Below are 18,807 nucleotides of genomic sequence, written 5' to 3'. Positions count from 1 at the left end.
CGGCGCCGGAATGGGAAGATCAAGCTTCGGCGCTGCTGAAATCCTTCTCTTCTTCCTCTTCTTTTCTCTCTCCTCTTTACTACCCTCACCAACGTACGAGTGTCATAAATGAAAAGAAAAGAAAATCATAAATGCTATATATATATATACTTCTTAAATAACTAAATAGTTCACATGGATGGGTCACTCAGGTGGGTGGGTGCGCCCACCTGTCCGCCCACCTGAGGGCCAAAACTTGGGATTTTGACAGAGTTCGGGCCTCGGCGCGAACCCCACCCCGGCATACGATGTAATATACGTATACACCTTAATATACGGCTACAATACCTGCTTTATCCTTACATGGCCTTATGATAGGTGCATGTACACGGCTTGGGTACTCCCGTCTCTTCTGACACTGGCTCGGACTTGTCGGGCCAGCCGGTGTTTAAGGTCACCATTGCCATCATAGTCCATAAGGAGTCCGCTCTAACTCTCTCCGGTTCGGGTCTTGCATAGTTAAACTGGGTCAACCGTGTAATCGGATCGGGTTTAAGAAGTAGGGTATTACAGATAGTCCGGTCAAATTTTTCCGCATCAGTTACGAATTCCATTCTCTAGCTATATTAAAATCAGAAATCTAATTATCATGGTGAGAATAAATTTATATATTATTAAAACATTATTAGATTTTTCAAAATCAATAGTTCTTCAAAATTTATTGATAATATGAATTGCTTTATATATAAAATATTGGTAAATTATTCCCACGCAAAAGGTGTGGAATGAAATCCCATTCAAAATCCAGGGGAACAACGAAAGGGACCATAGGTCCATATGTAATGAAGGAGAAAGCATTGCTAAAAACAAAAAAAGAAATAGGAGAAAGAGAGTGAGAGGACGCATGATGCCGATATCAATCTAATATGAGTTTTAAAACGGTGGTTATGATATAGAAATCGGCCTTGGCCAATCCTAATTCAGATTAGATTGGCCAATATCGATTTGGATTGAATAAAAATACACCTATTTTAAAAAATACCTTTTTTTTTTTTAACCTCTTTACCTTTCGTTTGTATTGAGCTGCCAATAAAGGATCACCCCAATATGAAAATCCACCTCGGCCAATCTCAATCTGATCCACCTAATCCTTCGTCTAATTCCAAAAGTCAAAGCCATACTACCATAGAGGAGAGCTGAATTCGAGAACGCATTGCCTCTTTGGTTCAAGCCATCTCAAAAACTCATTTGTCCATTCTTCATGATGCTTAGCTGCAGCTGTTGGTTGGTCCTTTCTCCTTCTTTTTCATATTTCATAACGAGCATCACGTGTCAATGGCCAGCTTAAAATGATCCGTAATAGGGTCAAGGACCCCTACTCCCATGTCCTACCCACATCCACTCAAATAGAATAAAATTTGATCCCACAATCACCTCCTCCGCCGATTTCTTCTTCATCCAATGAAAATTAGATAAAATTGTTCAAGTTTTCCTTTGTGGAAAAAGAAAGAAAAGTCAATATCCTTTGGGTCATGACTCATGATTGGGCTGTGTGCCATGTATCATTTATAGGGTTGCCTTGTAAATGGAATCCATCTCTGCCAACTGCCAACCAAGTCGGTCATCCCATTACTCCAAGGGTACCCCAATGTGACATCTCGGGGACCATACTTGTCAATATCCCCATAAGAATTTCCAAACAATTCCACCTGTCCCGGCTTTCCAAATCCCTGGGTTGCCCTCTCGGCTCTCGCTCGTCGCTGCTCCAAACGTATCTATCGGCCAAAAAAATCCTCTGCCGCGAGGAAATGGTGCGACGAGGTGCAGTGAAGTTAGAGATGGTGACATGTGGTGAGAAAAAATCGAACGATCATGGTGAAACCCCAGTTCCTTCTATTCATTTCCCCGGATTCTCCCTAGGATTACCGGCATTTCTCTTCACAACTGATTTCTATAGTTCTTCACAAACTGAAAGCTCCTCCTTCTCTTCAAAAATCCACCATGGATTTCGTCGGATTCCCATGTCGCTGGTTCATACTTGAAACAGCCCTAAGAAGAACGAAATACTGAAAAAAAAAAGCTCATATACAGAGTTATTTTCTCTCTCTCTCTCTCTCTTATAGCAAGCAATAAGAAGTTTTGGTCGCTATTCCATTGAGGTCGCTCATCCTTTGTCCTTTGTCGTTGGTCGAGGTTCCTCGCAAAAAGAAGATCGATGGTCTCTCTATGGAAGAAATCACACAACTTAGAATGGAGATAAATCGAAGGAAGCTCTGGTCGCTGCTCCGTCGAGGTCACATGAACCTGGTCGATGGTGGAATCTGAAGATGAGGATCGCTAGCCCTACGGAGACTGAAATGAAAAACCCTAGAGCAGGTGTAAATCCAAAATCCAAAAGACTAACGTTCAATTTCCCTACTACGTGTCGTCATCTCCAATTTCACTGCACCTCGCTGCGCCATTTCCTCGCGGCAGAGGATGTTTTTCAATCTATTGGGTTTATACCATATTACCATTACCAACCTTCATTTGTGGGCTCCTCGCCGTGGGCCAATCCTTTGAACCTCGTCTGGAATGTATGGAGGTTTAAGGTTTTTATAAAATTTGGATGATACAATGATTAATTTATGTATAATTATTTTAATTTAAAAAAAAAAATTTAAACATTCAAGGTCTTTGAGACACAAAAGCTAATGAATTCTGTTCTCTAGCCCTAGCTATTAAAATCAGAAATATAATTATCATGATGAGAAGTAATTTATATATTATTAAAGGGGATGTGTTGCCTGTTTGTAATTTCTTTCAGTTGGTGACTTTGCAAGTCTTTTTCTTATTATTATACTTTTTTATCATAAAATATTAATTCTATATTTATAACCAATCGAATCTTCAAAATTTATTAGTTATGTGAAATTATTTTATTTGTAAAATATTGAAAGAGAATGGCCACGCTAAGGCTGTGGAATGAAATCTTCTGCAATGTCGATAAGAACATGGAAGTGGGACCGAAGGTCCACATGTAACGGGAGAGAAAGAATGTGTGAGGACACATGATGTTGGTAACGTGATTAGCATGTTCTTATTAAATATTGATCATAAGAGATCTTATTGTACTAATTTGTTTATATGGTGTTCATCATCCATGCAAATGCTGCTTATCCACCCCCATGACATCATTTTCTTTATTCAAACTTCAAATTGAGTAATGTTGTCTTTCAATTGTTTAGATTAATCTTGTCAAATATTAATTTAAAGTATAAAAAAATCACTATCTGATTGAGTGGTCCCTATACTAATGTGAGGGTCAATGCTAGTACATGCAAGGGCATCAACATCAACATGGATTAGTATTTATTTATTATTAATTTTTTTATGAGAATGGAACAATAATTTCATGTGGTCTTATCTATTGACGCAAATTTTTTTGAGAAAATTACATGATTACCCACTTTTGGGTTTATCTTTACAAAATTATTCATCAAAAGTTTCAGTTAACAAAAATATTCAAAATTAGGTTTATCTTTACAAAATTACCCACTTAAAGTTTAAGTTAACAAAAATACCTAAAATTGAGTTTGGGTTTACAAAACTACCCACTCAAAGTTTTAGTAATAAAAGAATACATGATTATATGTGGAAGATGAAGAATCACTATTTTAGATAATTTTGTAAATTCAAACTGGATTTTGGGTATTTTTATTAACTGAAACATTAGGTGGACAATTTTATAAATTCAAACCTAATTTTAGGTATTTTTGTTAATCAAAATTTTTTGTGAGTAATTTTATAAAAAAAAACTCAAAAATAGATAATCATATAATTTTCCCAACTTCTTCCCCCGCTTTTTTTAAATTGGACGGATCATAAAGAGAATCTTTGGATCAGAGATCTGCATGGTAAAAGAAATATGGATCCTCCCTAGTCCCTTCTGTTTACATCCGTTGATTGAGAGGACATTGGGTTTTGTGCAAATCTCCTCGACCATAGGATGCACGTGGGAGAAACTAGAGGGGTTGGTGAGGATGTTTTACCATTATTTGAGAGGGCCTAGGATAAAAATGAGTTTGGATAGTACGTTCACCTACACGTACAGGTTAGATTAAATGTTAACACCTGTGGTTCGACCTTTAAAGGACAGAAAGTGGGATAATTGTTAAAGTAATCGTAGGTGAGGTTAGATTAAATGTTAACACCTGTGGTTCCACCTTTAAAGGACAGAAAGTGGGATAATTGTTAAAGTAATCGTAGGTGGAGAGGATCTCAACTCGGATAAAATCCCAATTCCCGTGTACGAAAGAGATCTTGATCCCCAAAATAATATCTCAAAACCGTGGCTTAGCCGCTTATGTTCTACTTGGACCCATCAAGGCGTCAACATTATTGCGTGACGGGTGACCAACCCATCTCACCGTCGGTAGTAGATATCGAGTACAGGTAATAACTCAATACGACTAGTGTAGGAGAATCGTTGTTGCTCAAGCACTTAATCCCACCTTCGGATAGGAATAAATGAATTTGACAGCTCCCAACCCCATCTCGTGAGTCGCGACAGAACCGAGGACCTGATGCCACGAGCCTTGTTACCTAAACGCATGCAATCTTAATCTTCTGCAACCGCCTCTGTCCCTGTGCCTGACCCCAGAGGAAGGAAGATATCACTTTGGTGATAAGGTAAGGTGGTAAGGTAACTTGGAGCTAACGAATCCGAATGCGAGGAGTCGTTCTGTTCTTACTTGCATGATGCAACTTGTCCAGTCTGGCCTTTCTGTTTCGTTGTCACTCCCGTTGCCTCAGCTATTCTTTCTTTCTAGATCGCCGCAGCTTTAATTTAAACAAAGAAAAAAAGGGTTTTCATTTTTTTAATCAAGGTTTTGTTAGTATTTAATCGATTAAAGTAATGGAAACTTGTGATCACGAGCTTCATGAAGTTCTTCTGCTTTCGATTTGAGTATTTGAGTTTCAGATTTTTAATTTAATTTCTTCTTTGCTCTGCTGCAAGTTACCTGAAGTTCAGAAGCATTTATTCAGATCGAACTTTTGGAAACTCGAAGCAACCTCTTCACAACTTCATTGTGCGAATATGCTTTTCTTCTTGTTGATGTTTGGATGATCTTGATTGGTTCTACTTACAGTAGCAGCTTATTTATAGTCTTTTCCCCAACTCTCCCATGGCTAACGGTTCAGACGCAGTAGACATTGGTATCTCTGCTCAAATGAAGACCAATTCCTCCGACCAGATCATTTACCTTCACGGTGACCTTGATTTGAAGATTAACGAGGCTCGTTGCTTGCCGAACATGGATATGCTCTCTGAGCGTCTCCGTCGTTGCTTCACGGCTTGTGACACTTGCCAAGTTTCTTCCGCCAATGGTAACCGCAAGCAGCGACATGCTCACGGCAAAATCATCACTAGCGATCCTTACGTTACTGTTCTAATGGCTGGGGCTACCGTCGCCCGCACCAGAGTTTTACCTAATTCTCAGAACCCCGTTTGGGAAGAAGAGTTTCACGTCCCGCTCGCTCATAAGGTCGCTCACGTTGAGTTCCAGGTCAAGGATAACGATGTATTCGGTGCTCAGGTTATCGGAACAGTTCTGGTTCCTGCTCGTAGAATCGTTTCCGGAGAATCCATCGACGAATGGTTTCCGGTGATCGGGTCCTATGGGAAGCCTCCAAAACCGGATTCGGCTCTTCACCTTGTGATGAGGTTTACGCCAGTTGAGAGTAATCCGCTGTTCCAACACGGCATTGCTGCGGATCCGCAGCATTTGGGTGTCCGCAACACTTACTTCCCTGTTAGGAAAGGATGTTCATTGACTCTGTATCAGGACGCCCATGTTCGCGAGGGGGACCTTCCCCCTATTGAATTGGAGAAGGGGGCGAATTTCGAACACGAAAAGTGCTGGGAAGATATCTGCCATGCCATATTGGAAGCCCATCACTTGATTTATATTGTCGGTTGGTCTGTTTATCACAAGGTGAAGCTGGTCAGAGAACCATCCTCCGGCAGGCCGTTACCGGGCGGTGGGGATCTGAATCTTGGTGAGCTCCTCAAGTATAAATCACAAGAAGGAGTGCGGGTGTTGTTGTTGGTCTGGGATGATAAGACTTCCCACAACAAATTCTTCATCAATACGGTAAGAAATTTAACTGACATGGTGTTTGGATCGTTAATTTGTTATTTCTCTGTTACAGTTTCTTCTGGTTCTGTTCTTTATGCTGTTGTTTCCCAGAAAAAAAATGCGGACACATATTCCAGCCCCCCCTGGTCCAGTTGCTGGGGACCTAATTTAGAAGGGACGTGATCTTTTCTTGTCTTTATTTCTTTAATATTCCATTTAGCATGTAACTTCTGTAATTAACCTCTATCATCTAGAAAAAACAATATCCATGACCTTGAATACTGCCATGCATGTAAATTTGAGAAGAATACTGGGCCGCAGTTTTTCTGTTCATTGGAATTCATTGTTGTGGAGGTCTGTTGTGAAATGCTTCTTATGAATCTCATACAATTTTAATCAAATACTTTAACAAAGAATAGGAAAACTAAGGACTTAATGTAGTTCTGTACTCTTCTTGCCAAAGAAGATAAAGCATCAATGCATGGCCCAAAAATTTGATGACTCAATCACCTGTAGAAATATATTAACAAAAACTGAAAATAAGACCAAACAGTTTAAATTACATGTCTAATTTTTTTCTTCTTGGAGTGCAACTGATGAGGTATGCTAGGGTGAAATAACAAACATGAGCAAGCCTATGAGAAACCAGAATCACTTTGTGAACCAGAAAACTATGAATATGGCAGAAACTAAACATGATTAGAACTTGCAACCCACTAATCCAATGGGGCTGAAACTAACACCAGCACAAAGGTGCTCAAGTTTGGTCGAAATCAATGGAGATCTTCAGCAAAACACCATAGGAAAACTGAATTGCATACGTTAAGTTGAGGGATTCTTCGATCAGCACTCCACGCAATACTTTCTCAACAGTCTTCTAACAAGTGAATATATTGTAACATCAGAAATTAACAATCGATCAGGTTGATACTTGCAGCAGATCACAGTCACAAAATGGATTGGAATAGAAGAGAAAAATAGAAAGAAATTGAAAAAAGGAAACTACTTCCTGTCCTCGGACAAGTTACATAAAAAAGGAAAGAAATAGAAAAGGAAACTACTAAGAAAAAGAAAATCTCTAGAAGAGTTCTTCCTTTTAGAATTAAACTCAAAAAGGAAACAATGAAATGGAAACTCGGACTTTAGAAACAAATGCAAGAAACCTTTCAGAAGTCTCCATCGATTGCATGCTGTCCAAAACTAACCAAAATAGAAACTATTAAAAAAATAGAAAGTAAATTCTTATTTCACGCAATCTGCCCTTGAGATACAGAGAATCTTCTAGAAGCATTCCCATACGTGACAAATATGGGCTGCGACATTGTTCATGTGAACATCATCAATTGGACTGCCTTCTAGATTTATGTCTTGGCCTCCATGTGGGATCAATGTCTGATGCAACTGCATCAGTTAGCACTCCAACTGTACTAACTGATGCAAGGTTGGTTAAGAGCTTCATTCATTTTTTCTGTTGCCTCAAAAATACTATTGGCGTGTTCATCTCAAGATCATCTTCGTTGTTGGGACATGAGTACTTATCTCAAGGGCATATTCTCTGTTTGGTCATGAATACTCTTAATTTTGTTCACTACTTCAACCTGTGTCATCTTTGGCCACCCCTTGATCTTTTACTCCTATAAGTATGCACCATATCTCTCCTCGCTGGCACATTTGATGGTTTTCATTGCACCAGGTTTTGTCACCTATTTGTAATACTCGCAAGTTTCTTTCTACGTGTTCATTTTTAAATTCTGTTCTTCCTCGTCTTGACTCTCATTCAGCTCAACATCTTTGTTTCAGCTTCACTTAGCTTATGGATGAGTCTGCTCTTTTTTACCTACTAACTAACATTTAGCTCCATACAATGTGCTTGTCTTATAGCTGTCTTATAGAATTTTCCTACTTTTTAATGCTATACACCAACCATCAATCCTAATCTACTTGCCACTTTGGTCACCGCCTGTACTATGCATGGCATCCACACTAATTCCTCCCTTCTTTTCTATGGTTCAAAGTAGGTACTAGAAATTTTCACTTAGAGATGTCTCTTGATCTTGATCATCCATATTCACCACTCCTCCATTTCTACTCCTATTCTTTCTAAAATTTCACTCCGTGTATTCTGTTTTAGACAGATTATGTTAAATCATTTTGATTCTAACGCAGTTCTCCATAGCTCTAACTTGGCATTTTCCCACTGTGCATACCCAGTGCACAAGGCTCCTGCCACTGCGTGGTCTATGGAGGGTCATAATATATGCAGCCTTACCCCCGCTTCTTAGATTGGCTGTTTCCTGACTCAAAGCTGTGAATTGGTCACAAATGGAGCAACCTTACCATTGCACCAAGGTCCTCCTCTGGACTTCATCCTATTTATGTCTAGTGAAATTGCTGATAACAAATGCAAAGAGGTAAGGGCTCAATGCTGACCTTGGTATTTGTCTCTTCCCTGCATGTTTAACACTAGTAACTGCTCTATCATACATATCCGTAATTACATCAGGATATCTTCCCTGCATGCTTAAAACTAGAAACTGCTCGGTGTACTTGATATTTTCTAACTTACATGATTTGGCTCTGACTGCAGGCAGGAGTGATGCAAACTCATGATGAGGAAACTCGGAAATTTTTCAAGCATTCATCAGTCATTTGTGTTCTGTCACCTCGTTATGCCAGTAGTAAGCTTAGCATTGTCAAGCAACAGGCAGGCTTTATACCATGAGTTTATTTGTCTTACAGTAATTTGTTGATTTTGTTCTGATACAGTTTTTTTCTGAAGAATGAAGATTTTGCTATTCATATGCTTTTTCTATCTATTTTCCTCTTCTTCTTTTGGGGGGTGGGTTGGGGTGAGGTGTCAGATGCTGTTGTGCTTATAGGAGTTATAACCATCAGACCGTTGAATATTAGGGTATTGACATGCTGGCAGTCTTTAAACCCCTCCCCCCTTGTGAACTCTGCTGATGCGATAGTCATGTAGCAGTAATCCAGGACTGCTCTCAGTTTCTGTTCATGTATCTGTCATAGCCATATTGTTGCTAAGTCTGGATACTTTCATGTGAGAAAGAACAAAGCCATTGAGGTGCAAAAGTAATTGAAAGCAATAACAACAAAAACACTCTATACAGATATGAAGAAAAGTAACTGAGAATAATTCATAGTTGTCACGAGTGTCCAGGTGACCCAAGGCGGTGGAGAGGGTCCCTAAGTTGGGCAACATGCCAACATCAACAAGGAAGCCAAGGCGTCCAGGCGCCTTGGACGCCTTGACAATTATGACTGAGATTTCTCTCATATACAGCATTAATCCCACAAGTTGAGACCAATGTTCACCATAACGATGAAACAGGTTTTCTAGGTGAGTTACCTTGATCCTCCCCCACCCCGGTTTTTGGTCCCGCCTATATTTCTTCATTAGGTGATCTGTCCAAGTTCAGCCATTTAGAGGGATGGTGCGGCTGATCCACACCATCCATTAGATGGAGGCCTTTAAGATTGAATGTCAATTTTTGTAGTCCATATTTTCTGTCTGCCACACCATTTATATTATTTTTCCTTGTAATTTTCATCGACTAAAATTTTAAGTCTTCTAATTCAAAAATGGCCAAAAGAAAGGGCTCTGTTTTGAAAATGATGCCGTGGTGGCGTACACACGCACTATTTTAAGGAATTCTTCTCCTCCTGCTCTCTCCCTCCCCTATCCTTGGCCCACATTTCTTAAGAAATTTTTCTTAAACTCTTTTTGTCTGACCAATATTAGAAACTGCTGTTCCTTGACTCTTGCACCTTTTTAGTTCCCCTCCACTCCCTTTCCCCCAGAACAAAATCAAAACTGAATTCTCCATCTTTTCCAAATGTTTTAATTACCAGGAAGCTTATATTTCTATTTCTCATTTTATCGCACATCAGTTCTTATTAGGAACCTATGGCCTTTAGGCCCTTTACCAACCTAACAAGGCATCATCTTCAAAAAATAGAGTTATTTGCCAAAAACCACCAAGTCAAATGGAGAGATTTCTATAGAGGGTGTAATCATTTTGCTATAGGTAGCTCAATTTTGTCATGATCTTCCTGCTGTCCCAACTATGTGGCCTGGTCCCTGAATCTTGTTCTGCTGTGCCAATGTACCGGGCCATGCCTTCCATTATGTGTTTATCATCGAAAGGATAACACTCTTGTGCATAGTCATTTTGTTATAGCTAGCCGAATCTCGTCATCATCTCAATGCTTCCCAAGTATCTGGGTCTGATCCATGGATTATGTTCTGCCTTTTATTTGACCAGATCCATGTCCTCCATCATGTGCGTTCCATCAGAATATCTGTCAGTAATTGGCAGTCCTGTCTCTCTTTGAACCATGGCCCTAGCAATGGCTTCTGCTAGCTAGAGCTCTCACCAGCAATGGCTTCTGCTAGCTAGAGCTCTCACCAGCAATGGCATTCATTGAACATGAACAGATCATCTCCATTGCTTTTTTTTTTTTTAATTATCACCCTGGGTTTACTATGCCAAAACAGTTGTGGGTGTGAAATTATTTCCTGGGCCTTTTCAAGCTTGATAATCTTTCATTCTTTGACATTGCAGAATGTATGCAAGTATCGATGGGAATTATCTTCTTTATTCATACATATCTAATTATGTAGAAAAATTTTTTGAATCTGAAATAATTCCTGAGGCCTGTTTGCCTTTGTTTTTTATAACTTGATTTCTTTGGCTTAGTTTCTCATCCCAACTCTGTTCAATGGTGATATGCTAAAGTTGATTATTGTGGTTTCTGCATCCAGGTTGTTGGGACCCTCTTTACACACCATCAAAAATGTGTGCTAGTGGATACACAAGCATCTGGAAATAACCGAAAGATAACTGCATTTTTGGGTGGTCTTGATCTTTGCGATGGTCGCTATGATACTCCTGAGCATCGGCTGTTTCGTGATCTTGACACTGTATTTCAGGACGATTTTCATAATCCTACACTTCCTGTGAGTACTCTTCCATTTTCATCACATGTTGCTTCATCCTTCTTGCATTTGAGACAAACATGAGGTAGAAGGTGCATCTATCAGAAAAAAAAAAAGAGTTGGAAGATGTCACCCCATGCATCTCCAAGGGAGCATTTGAAGTGACTTATCTTTTATGGGCAATTTCTTACCACATTGCCCTACATTTCAGAGGGATTGAGGGACTTTGGATCTTCATGACACCTTGTGAGGAAAGTTCATATGGATTTTAAAGAGATGGTGAGTGTTTTTGAGAAAAAAACATTAAAATTACTGCAGTGTCAACTGAGTAATTCTTCATTGGCATCATCTGTTCTCCAATCCTTTTGGAGAAATTTTAATCAGTACAGTTATGTCTTGCCTTTTCTGGGCCTCTTAATTATATTTACTTGAACTATCTGAAATCAGAATCTCTAGACATGCAGCCTGGTTTGCTGACCATACACTTGCCAACACCCATAACTGTCCGTAATTCAGTTGGCCTTTTTGTATCTTATACTAGCTACTTCCATGCATGCTGTCTGTTTCCTCCTCTCCTCTTCTTCTTGTGGGAAAGTGTACTAGAGTATCTTTCCTCTGTTGAGATGAGGCTCATTATTTGTGTATGATGACAAAAACAATAGCATCCTTGTACCCATTGGCCTTTCACTTAGAACTGTCTGTGCACAGTGATGGTGTACGTGAATTAGTTTGCCCTGGCTATCCCGAGATGGCATTTCTGAGTTTTCTTTCTACTATTTAATGATTTATTACTATTCCAATATTTCTTCAGGGCTGGAGTATTTATCTCCTGGTTTTGTGTATAACAGGCAGGAAGTAAGTGTCCACGGCAACCATGGCATGATTTGCACTGCAGAATTGAAGGTCCTGCTGCATATGATGTCCTTACTAACTTTGAGCAGCGTTGGAGAAAAGCAACCAAATGGTCTGAGTTTGGCCAGCGTTTCAGAAGGATATCTCGTTGGCATGATGATGCTTTAATAAAGATAGAACGCATCTCATGGATACTTAGTCCTTCGCAATCTGTTTCTTTTGATGATCCTATCCTTTCGGTTTCCAGGGAAAGGCATCCTGAAACTTGGCATGTTCAGGTTTGATAATCTGAGCTTTCACGGGTCTTCTTCTCTATTTGGTTTCAGTGGTTAGAATCATGTCATTTCAGTTTGATTTCTGTACTTTGGCAGGTTTTCCGATCAATTGACTCTGGATCGGTAAAAGGATTTGCTAAAACTGTTCAGGAGGCTGAGGCTCAGGTTTATCTTCTAACTTACGTCTTTCCTATAAATAATTATTGGGACGGTGGTAGCACAACATGCATTGTGCCAGGCTTGGCACAATCCGCAGCCTATATAACTGTTAAGTGGTAGCTCACCTGACAATCAGATTTGATGCAAAAGTTGGCCCCTGTCCAAAATCCAGCTTTTTTTTTTTGGCAGGGGTTAAAAAGTCAAGGTAGGTGCAAAACAGATGAATGGTTGAAAATGCAGAAAATTCCAATATAAGGTGGTCCATATGGTTCGGTTGGACTGCCAAATTTTGGCATGTGGCCAAGCAAGTGGATTCCTGATCTAACCAATGTATCAGCCTGATTATGTGGGTCAAAATTGGGACATATTTTGCTAGGTGTTGCAAAATCCACTCTTGCATTTTTTTCCCATTTCTAATTGAAAAAACGTAATTTATATAATCAGTAGGATGCCATGCATCTAGGGTTTTTGCCACGGATTTCTACTTTGAGACTTTTATTCTGTTTTGGTAATTTTTCGACTTCCTCATTTTCTAATGGGGAATCTGTTTGATGTTTTCTATGCAGAACCTTGTCTGTGCAAAAAATTTGGTGATTGATAAGAGTATTCAAACAGGATACATCCAGGCAATTAGGTCTGCCCAACACTTCATATATATTGAAAATCAATATTTTCTGGGATCAGCTTATGGGTGGCCATCTTACGAAAATGCAGGTTGGAAGCAACTTCCCCATATATTTTTCCGTCCTTTGTCAAAATCATTTCCATTTTTCGGAGAAATGATTCTTATATTCTTGTGATAATTTTTTGTATGCTTTCTGAAAATTTTACTCAAAAGACAGGTTCATAATTGCTTTTTGTTCTCAATGCTACCGATTTCAATTTTTGTGGAGCAATGGCCCCACAATTGTCATATCCTTTATGCTATTTACATATTTATTGGTTGCAAAGATTTTTTTTTTCCCTTTCATTTTTCTCTTCTTTTGGTTTTGGAAGTGTCACAGTTATAATGTTGTATCATTTATTAGATTAGCTGAGAAATTTTTATCATATTTTTGGGATTGCTGATATTGTAGGTTCCTAAGGACCATTTGGACAGTCTTGATGCAAATGCTGTTCCACACCAGTAACTTCGGTGTTTTGACTGAAGTTCTCTGACACTAATTTTGTTATTTGTACACCGAACTTAGTATGGTTAGATTGCAACGCATACAACGAACGTAGCATCCAGTGTTTCACTCTGCATGACAAAAAAACAACAGCCAGCAGTTCAATGGGTTTATTGATGCTGACCATCAAAACCGGTTGGCTTGCCGACTGTTACAAGTTCTTGGACTACAGCCAGTTCTGAGCATAGTTGTCAAGGCGTCGTCAGGTGTCCAGGCTGTTTGCTTGGGGCCTAGGCGACAGTCGCCTTATTGCACTGCATATCACCTTATGTTTTGACCCTTATTTATGGCAAATGAGTGCAATAAGGCTTTATGTTTTGACACTCGGTGTCCAGGCAGTTTGCTTTGGGACTAGGCGACAGTCTCCTTATTGCACTGCATACCATCTATTTGAATCCAATAAAAATAGTTTGGAAATCAAATTCCAAAAGGATAAAAAGTCAACCCCTTAGTCCAAGAACAAAAACTGGATTTTTGGTTATAGGAGCAATTTTTAATTTCAATTGTTGGGTTTTTCTTAATTTTGAAAATTTTATAATTTTTATCATGGTAAAACATTGCTAAAACCAAAAGTCCGGTAAAATAATCTTTTGTTTTGATATCCATAAAATTATTTTCATTCAAACGATTCTAATAGCATTCCCGCATTTTAAAATAAGTTTGGCTGGAACATAACTTTGTCATTACAACTCAGATTTAAGTAATCTTAGATTTGTTGGAAAGTTGGTTTTGTATTATACCTAATACAAAAAGTCTTATAAAAATAAAATCATTTGATCAGTCAAACTTATTATAGAATAAGAGCATTTCTCTAAATGTTAACTTTTTATGACTTATTGTTGATTATTGATGATTTGATGTGGCTTAATGTTGATTTTTGATGACTTGATGTAGTTTAATGTTGATTTTTTTATGATGTGAGGTATATATAGCATACTTTATAATGTTAAAAAAGAGGGGGGGGGGAACACTTGGTCGCCTTGGCATTGGGACAACTATGGTTTTGAGGCAGATATAGATTGTTGTGTCCTGGCAGCCAACGGCAAGCAGCTGAATGAGCCCAATTATGAGTAAGGTACGTGCAACATATAAGCGAGCTTTGGCGTCAAAGCATGCTGATGCTCAAACTGACTGATGTTGAAGAATTAGTGGAAGAGTTGTGGTTAGGGGTGAAATGCCACTCAAACCCAGAGCTAGCTGGTTCTTCTGCTTCAAAGAGGAAGGTTTGGATCTTTCAATCTTATGTCGTGAGGGATGTGACCTAAGTTGGTTCCAGAAGGTACCACCACTTTTGGTGTTCTATGATTTGTCTCCGAATTCTATTCCCCATTCCAGTAGTCCTTTAATGTATTAGGTTTAACTAAAATTTTAAATGTTGACTAGAGATTTCTTATAATGAAAAGAGTTGGTCTTCATTGTCTTCATAAACCTACAGGAAGAGATATTCTTTTGTCCCCAATTTTTATCAATATTTTCAAGAGAAGGATCCTTTAGAGTGACTTTATCTCAGGAGACTCCTTTCATGTTAAAGTTGCTAAATGTGGTGCTAAATACTTATGTAAGTGGTTTGTGTTTGATCTTGAATGCTACAATAATTCAATGGTGGGACTCTCATGCAACTTCAACAGCTGACCTCATCCCATTATAATTTTATAATAATTAGAACACGAAACCTTAAGAGTGATAACATTTAATGTGTCGCTGGTGGCTTTCAGATGCCTGGTATCGTAGCATATCTAAATTTCATTCTGTTTTATCAGAACTCCTGATCAAATTCTCGACTTAGAAGTCCCCATTAGATGGCTAATATGCTCACTTATTCAGTTCAATGTACTGTTATATATCCGATGAATCATCTTCTGTAATCATTTCTTCTTGGTTCCTTTCAGTAATCTGGTATGTGATGCGTCTCTATATGTCTATGTGGTTTGTGCAAATATAAAGTCCTCCATGTTTGGTTTCACAAATCATATACTCCATTATGCCTTATGGAAATCCAAAAATTTATATTTAACTGTCTTCATTCTTTCTAGGTGGTATTTTAATTTTGGACCATTGAAGTTGTGTAATTTGTTTTTAACTTCACTTTTTCCCATCATGTATTTTTATAGATTTCAATACTTTTTCCTGTATGTTTTTCCTTTTGACATTTTTAGCATAGACATTTGACATTATGCTTTTTTCAATTTATCAGGTGCTAATAATTTAATCCCAATGGAGTTAGCATTAAAAATTGCTAGCAAAATAAGAGCTAAGGAGAGATTTGCTGTGTATATTGTTATACCAATGTGGCCTGAGGGTATTCCTACTACTTCTTCTGTGCAGGAAATTCTGTTTTGGCAGGTGATTTTGGTCACTTCTTTCTTAATTTATTTTATTTACTAAAGATGAAAAGTGATAAAACCCTCAAGTACGCTTCTCGTTGTTCCATGTCTTCTACCATACAGCACAATTAGAAAATGTGTCATTCTTGTCATTTTGGATATCTAAGGTTTTGTCTAGAGCAACCCAGCGCACTTTAAATGGTTTAACACTGACTAAATTGATTATATACAATACAATATTGGTACTTGCAAGGAACCATTATGGAGTAAGCGTTTTCGTTGATATTTAGCTAATCCTTTAGTTTTAAATTTCTCATGTTTGCCTGTGCAGAGCCAGACAATGCAAATGATGTATGAAATTATTGCACAGGAGCTAAAATCCATGCAGCTTGGGGACTCACACCCACAAGACTACCTTAATTTCTATTGTCTTGGTAATCGGGAAGAATTACCTGATGGAATGTCACAGCCAACTAGTCAACCATCTACTAATGGTGATACGGTAATCTTATTATCATGTACAGAAATAAATTGATTTTGTGTTGTACCCTCCATTATAACCCCAAAACTTAGATTAATCTTTGATTATTATAACTAGTGTGTCCAGTAGTTCATATAACGTTAGTTATCTAGAATTGTGGATCCACTTAGCAATAACTTCCCTTGCAAGGTAGCACATCTGACCATTGCTGATATGTCTGGTATTGGTTTAAAGTTGAATCTGGAGACTTGGATAAATTTGCAACAGTCTGAGCTTTCAGTTGTTCGACTTCTGTTTTATCTGGGTTCTCTTTAAGAAATGTTTTTATGAATTTTGTTGAATTGTATAATCATATATGTTGTAACCCACCCTACCAATTAATACAAAAGCATCTCTATGTTTTTCGATACTCCCAATGCCTGTCAACAAGCACTCCTTACTGTTGCTAATTTTCTTTTCCTGAATGAGAGCTTTTCAGGCATTCTCATATATCCCTTTGTTGTGATCTGTGATTACATTACCCATCCTCCATCCTGTGTATCATTCACAATCTGTGATTTATGGCATTCAACCAGCTTGATAATTAAACTCATTCCTTATTACATGTAGTATCCATATAATAGTTACCAGGAACTTCTCACTGGATGTTAATTTGAGCATAAAAATAAAATAATTATCCTTTTTCTGCCATGGAGCAGACCCAACACATGCCACATGGTTCCTAGTTCTCCTCCTCCTTAAATGTATAGCTACAATTTCTGGGGTAAATGCCAGTGAAAGAGATGTGCATGAGCATCTCATGTATGGAGAATTTCCAAGTTTGGGTTCCCCACATCTCAGTTTTCACTTAGGTTTTATGTGCTTGGATTTCTTAAGGATCAAATATAGTTTGTTTTTCATATAAAAGCCACAGGTATATTGACATTTCATCTCTGACTTGAGATGAATTCAAATGATCCTTCCCTCAGGTAACTAAAATTTTCCTGGACAAATGGATAGCACGGAATAATTACTTGCTATATGTCACATTTAGTCTTCCTATTTATATTGCTTTAAATCCTGCATCACCTGGGTTCTAGTAGATTTTTAATGTGGTGGGAGGTAACCAGCAGTTTTTTGGGTCCGACATATGTTCATTGAATTTTTCACATCTTTTTTTTTTTTTTTGGTAAAAATTATTCTCACATCAAGATGAGTAATAATGAATGGAGGTAGGAGCTTCATTTATAAATAGCATGATGTTCTATAGTTTGCTAGAAATTAGATATTTTGTAATAATGAAAATTCAAAACTGTTCTTTCAGGTCCCTGCTTCTCAAAAGAACCGGCGGTTTATGATATATGTTCATGCCAAAGGAATGATAGTAGATGATGAATATGTTATTTTGGGGTCTGCCAATATCAACGAAAGATCATTGTCTGGTTCAAGAGACACAGAGATAGCCATGGGTGCATATCAGCCACATCACACATGGGCTGAGAAGAAGAAACATCCGCATGGCCAGGTTAGTAAACCTTTTCTTTTCTTTTCTTTTTATTTATTGTGTTTAGCATATATTTATGTGGGGAATCCAAGATGTGGCCGGACACATTGTAGTCTCTGAATTATTTGAGTTATATGCATGCATGAGATACAGTCAGAGTTAAATGGAAATGATGAACCTTAAAACAAGTCAATCTTTCCTTTCTGTACCGTAGTACCATTGAATTATGTTAATCCAATCAGTAGGTAACAATGTGCTGTGTGTTTGTGCAGATATATGGATATAGAATGTCTCTGTGGGCAGAGCACATGAAAATGGTAGATAACCGCTTTAAGGAGCCACAGAGTCTGGATTGTGTCAGCTATGTGAACAAACTGGCTCAAGAGAACTGGGAGACATTCGTAGCCGAGGAACTGAGACCATTGCGTGGCCACCTTCTCAAGTACCCGCTCTTGGTAGAAGCCAATGGAAAGGTGGGAAGTTTGCCTGGGCATGAGAATTTTCCTGATGTTGGTGGTAAGATACTCGGGTGTCCCACCTCACTTCCAGATGCTCTAACTACATAGTGTGCAGTTATTTGCTTGTTAAATGTGTGATTTTGAATTTGCCCAAAAGAATGGTAGTGGGTGGAGGAGCCATTCATAACTGATAAATTTTAAGAGGTACTGATTGGTGGCCACTCCTTGTTGCATTATACTTCGATGTAATTTTGTATGTACAATAGAAAGAATAATGGTCCCAACCCCAACCCCAAAGTTTCAAGAATGTTGGAACGATTTTTTTTATTTTTTAGATAGAGAGGGAAGTAGCCAAGTAGGTAACAGGAGACTCGAACTCGAGACTTTCTAGTGAGCATGAGATTTTTGCACACCACAGTTCACCGACTACACAGACTTCCAATTCCCATTGTCAGTATTCAATGGGAATGGATGTTGCTCAATCTAACATCTGTCCCTTTTGCTTTAAAATATATTTCTTGTCACCCATATAATGGCAAAAAGTGGGA

The 18,807-nt window shown here is 38.4% G+C and overlaps 1 protein-coding gene across 2 annotated transcripts; it reads left to right on the top strand.

Annotated features, from left to right (window-relative positions):
• The first annotated feature begins 4,502 nt into the window (after window positions 1–4,502).
• LOC122084063 (phospholipase D delta) lies at window positions 4,503–18,566 on the top strand. Of its 2 annotated transcripts, XM_042652095.1 has the most exons (11): window positions 4,503–4,650; window positions 4,979–6,116; window positions 8,689–8,805; window positions 10,885–11,079; window positions 11,907–12,188; window positions 12,282–12,350; window positions 12,911–13,058; window positions 15,708–15,856; window positions 16,169–16,339; window positions 17,622–17,822; window positions 18,074–18,566. In XM_042652095.1, the coding sequence occupies exons 2-11, from the start codon at window positions 5,148–5,150 to the stop codon at window positions 18,365–18,367; spliced, it is 2,595 nt and encodes an 864-aa protein (XP_042508029.1). In that variant the 5' UTR covers window positions 4,503–4,650; window positions 4,979–5,147; the 3' UTR covers window positions 18,368–18,566. The 2 variants fall into 2 exon arrangements, with proteins under 2 accessions (XP_042508029.1, XP_042508028.1); XM_042652094.1 differs by lacking the exon at window positions 4,503–4,650 and having other exon boundaries at window positions 4,657–6,116.
• Window positions 18,567–18,807: the final 241 nt, after the last annotated feature.

The sequence above is a fragment of the Macadamia integrifolia genome, chromosome 7, assembly GCF_013358625.1.
Source record: "Macadamia integrifolia cultivar HAES 741 chromosome 7, SCU_Mint_v3, whole genome shotgun sequence".
Taxonomy (NCBI): Eukaryota; Viridiplantae; Streptophyta; class Magnoliopsida; order Proteales; family Proteaceae; genus Macadamia; species Macadamia integrifolia.
This window is presented reverse-complemented; position numbering and strand designations above follow the sequence as displayed.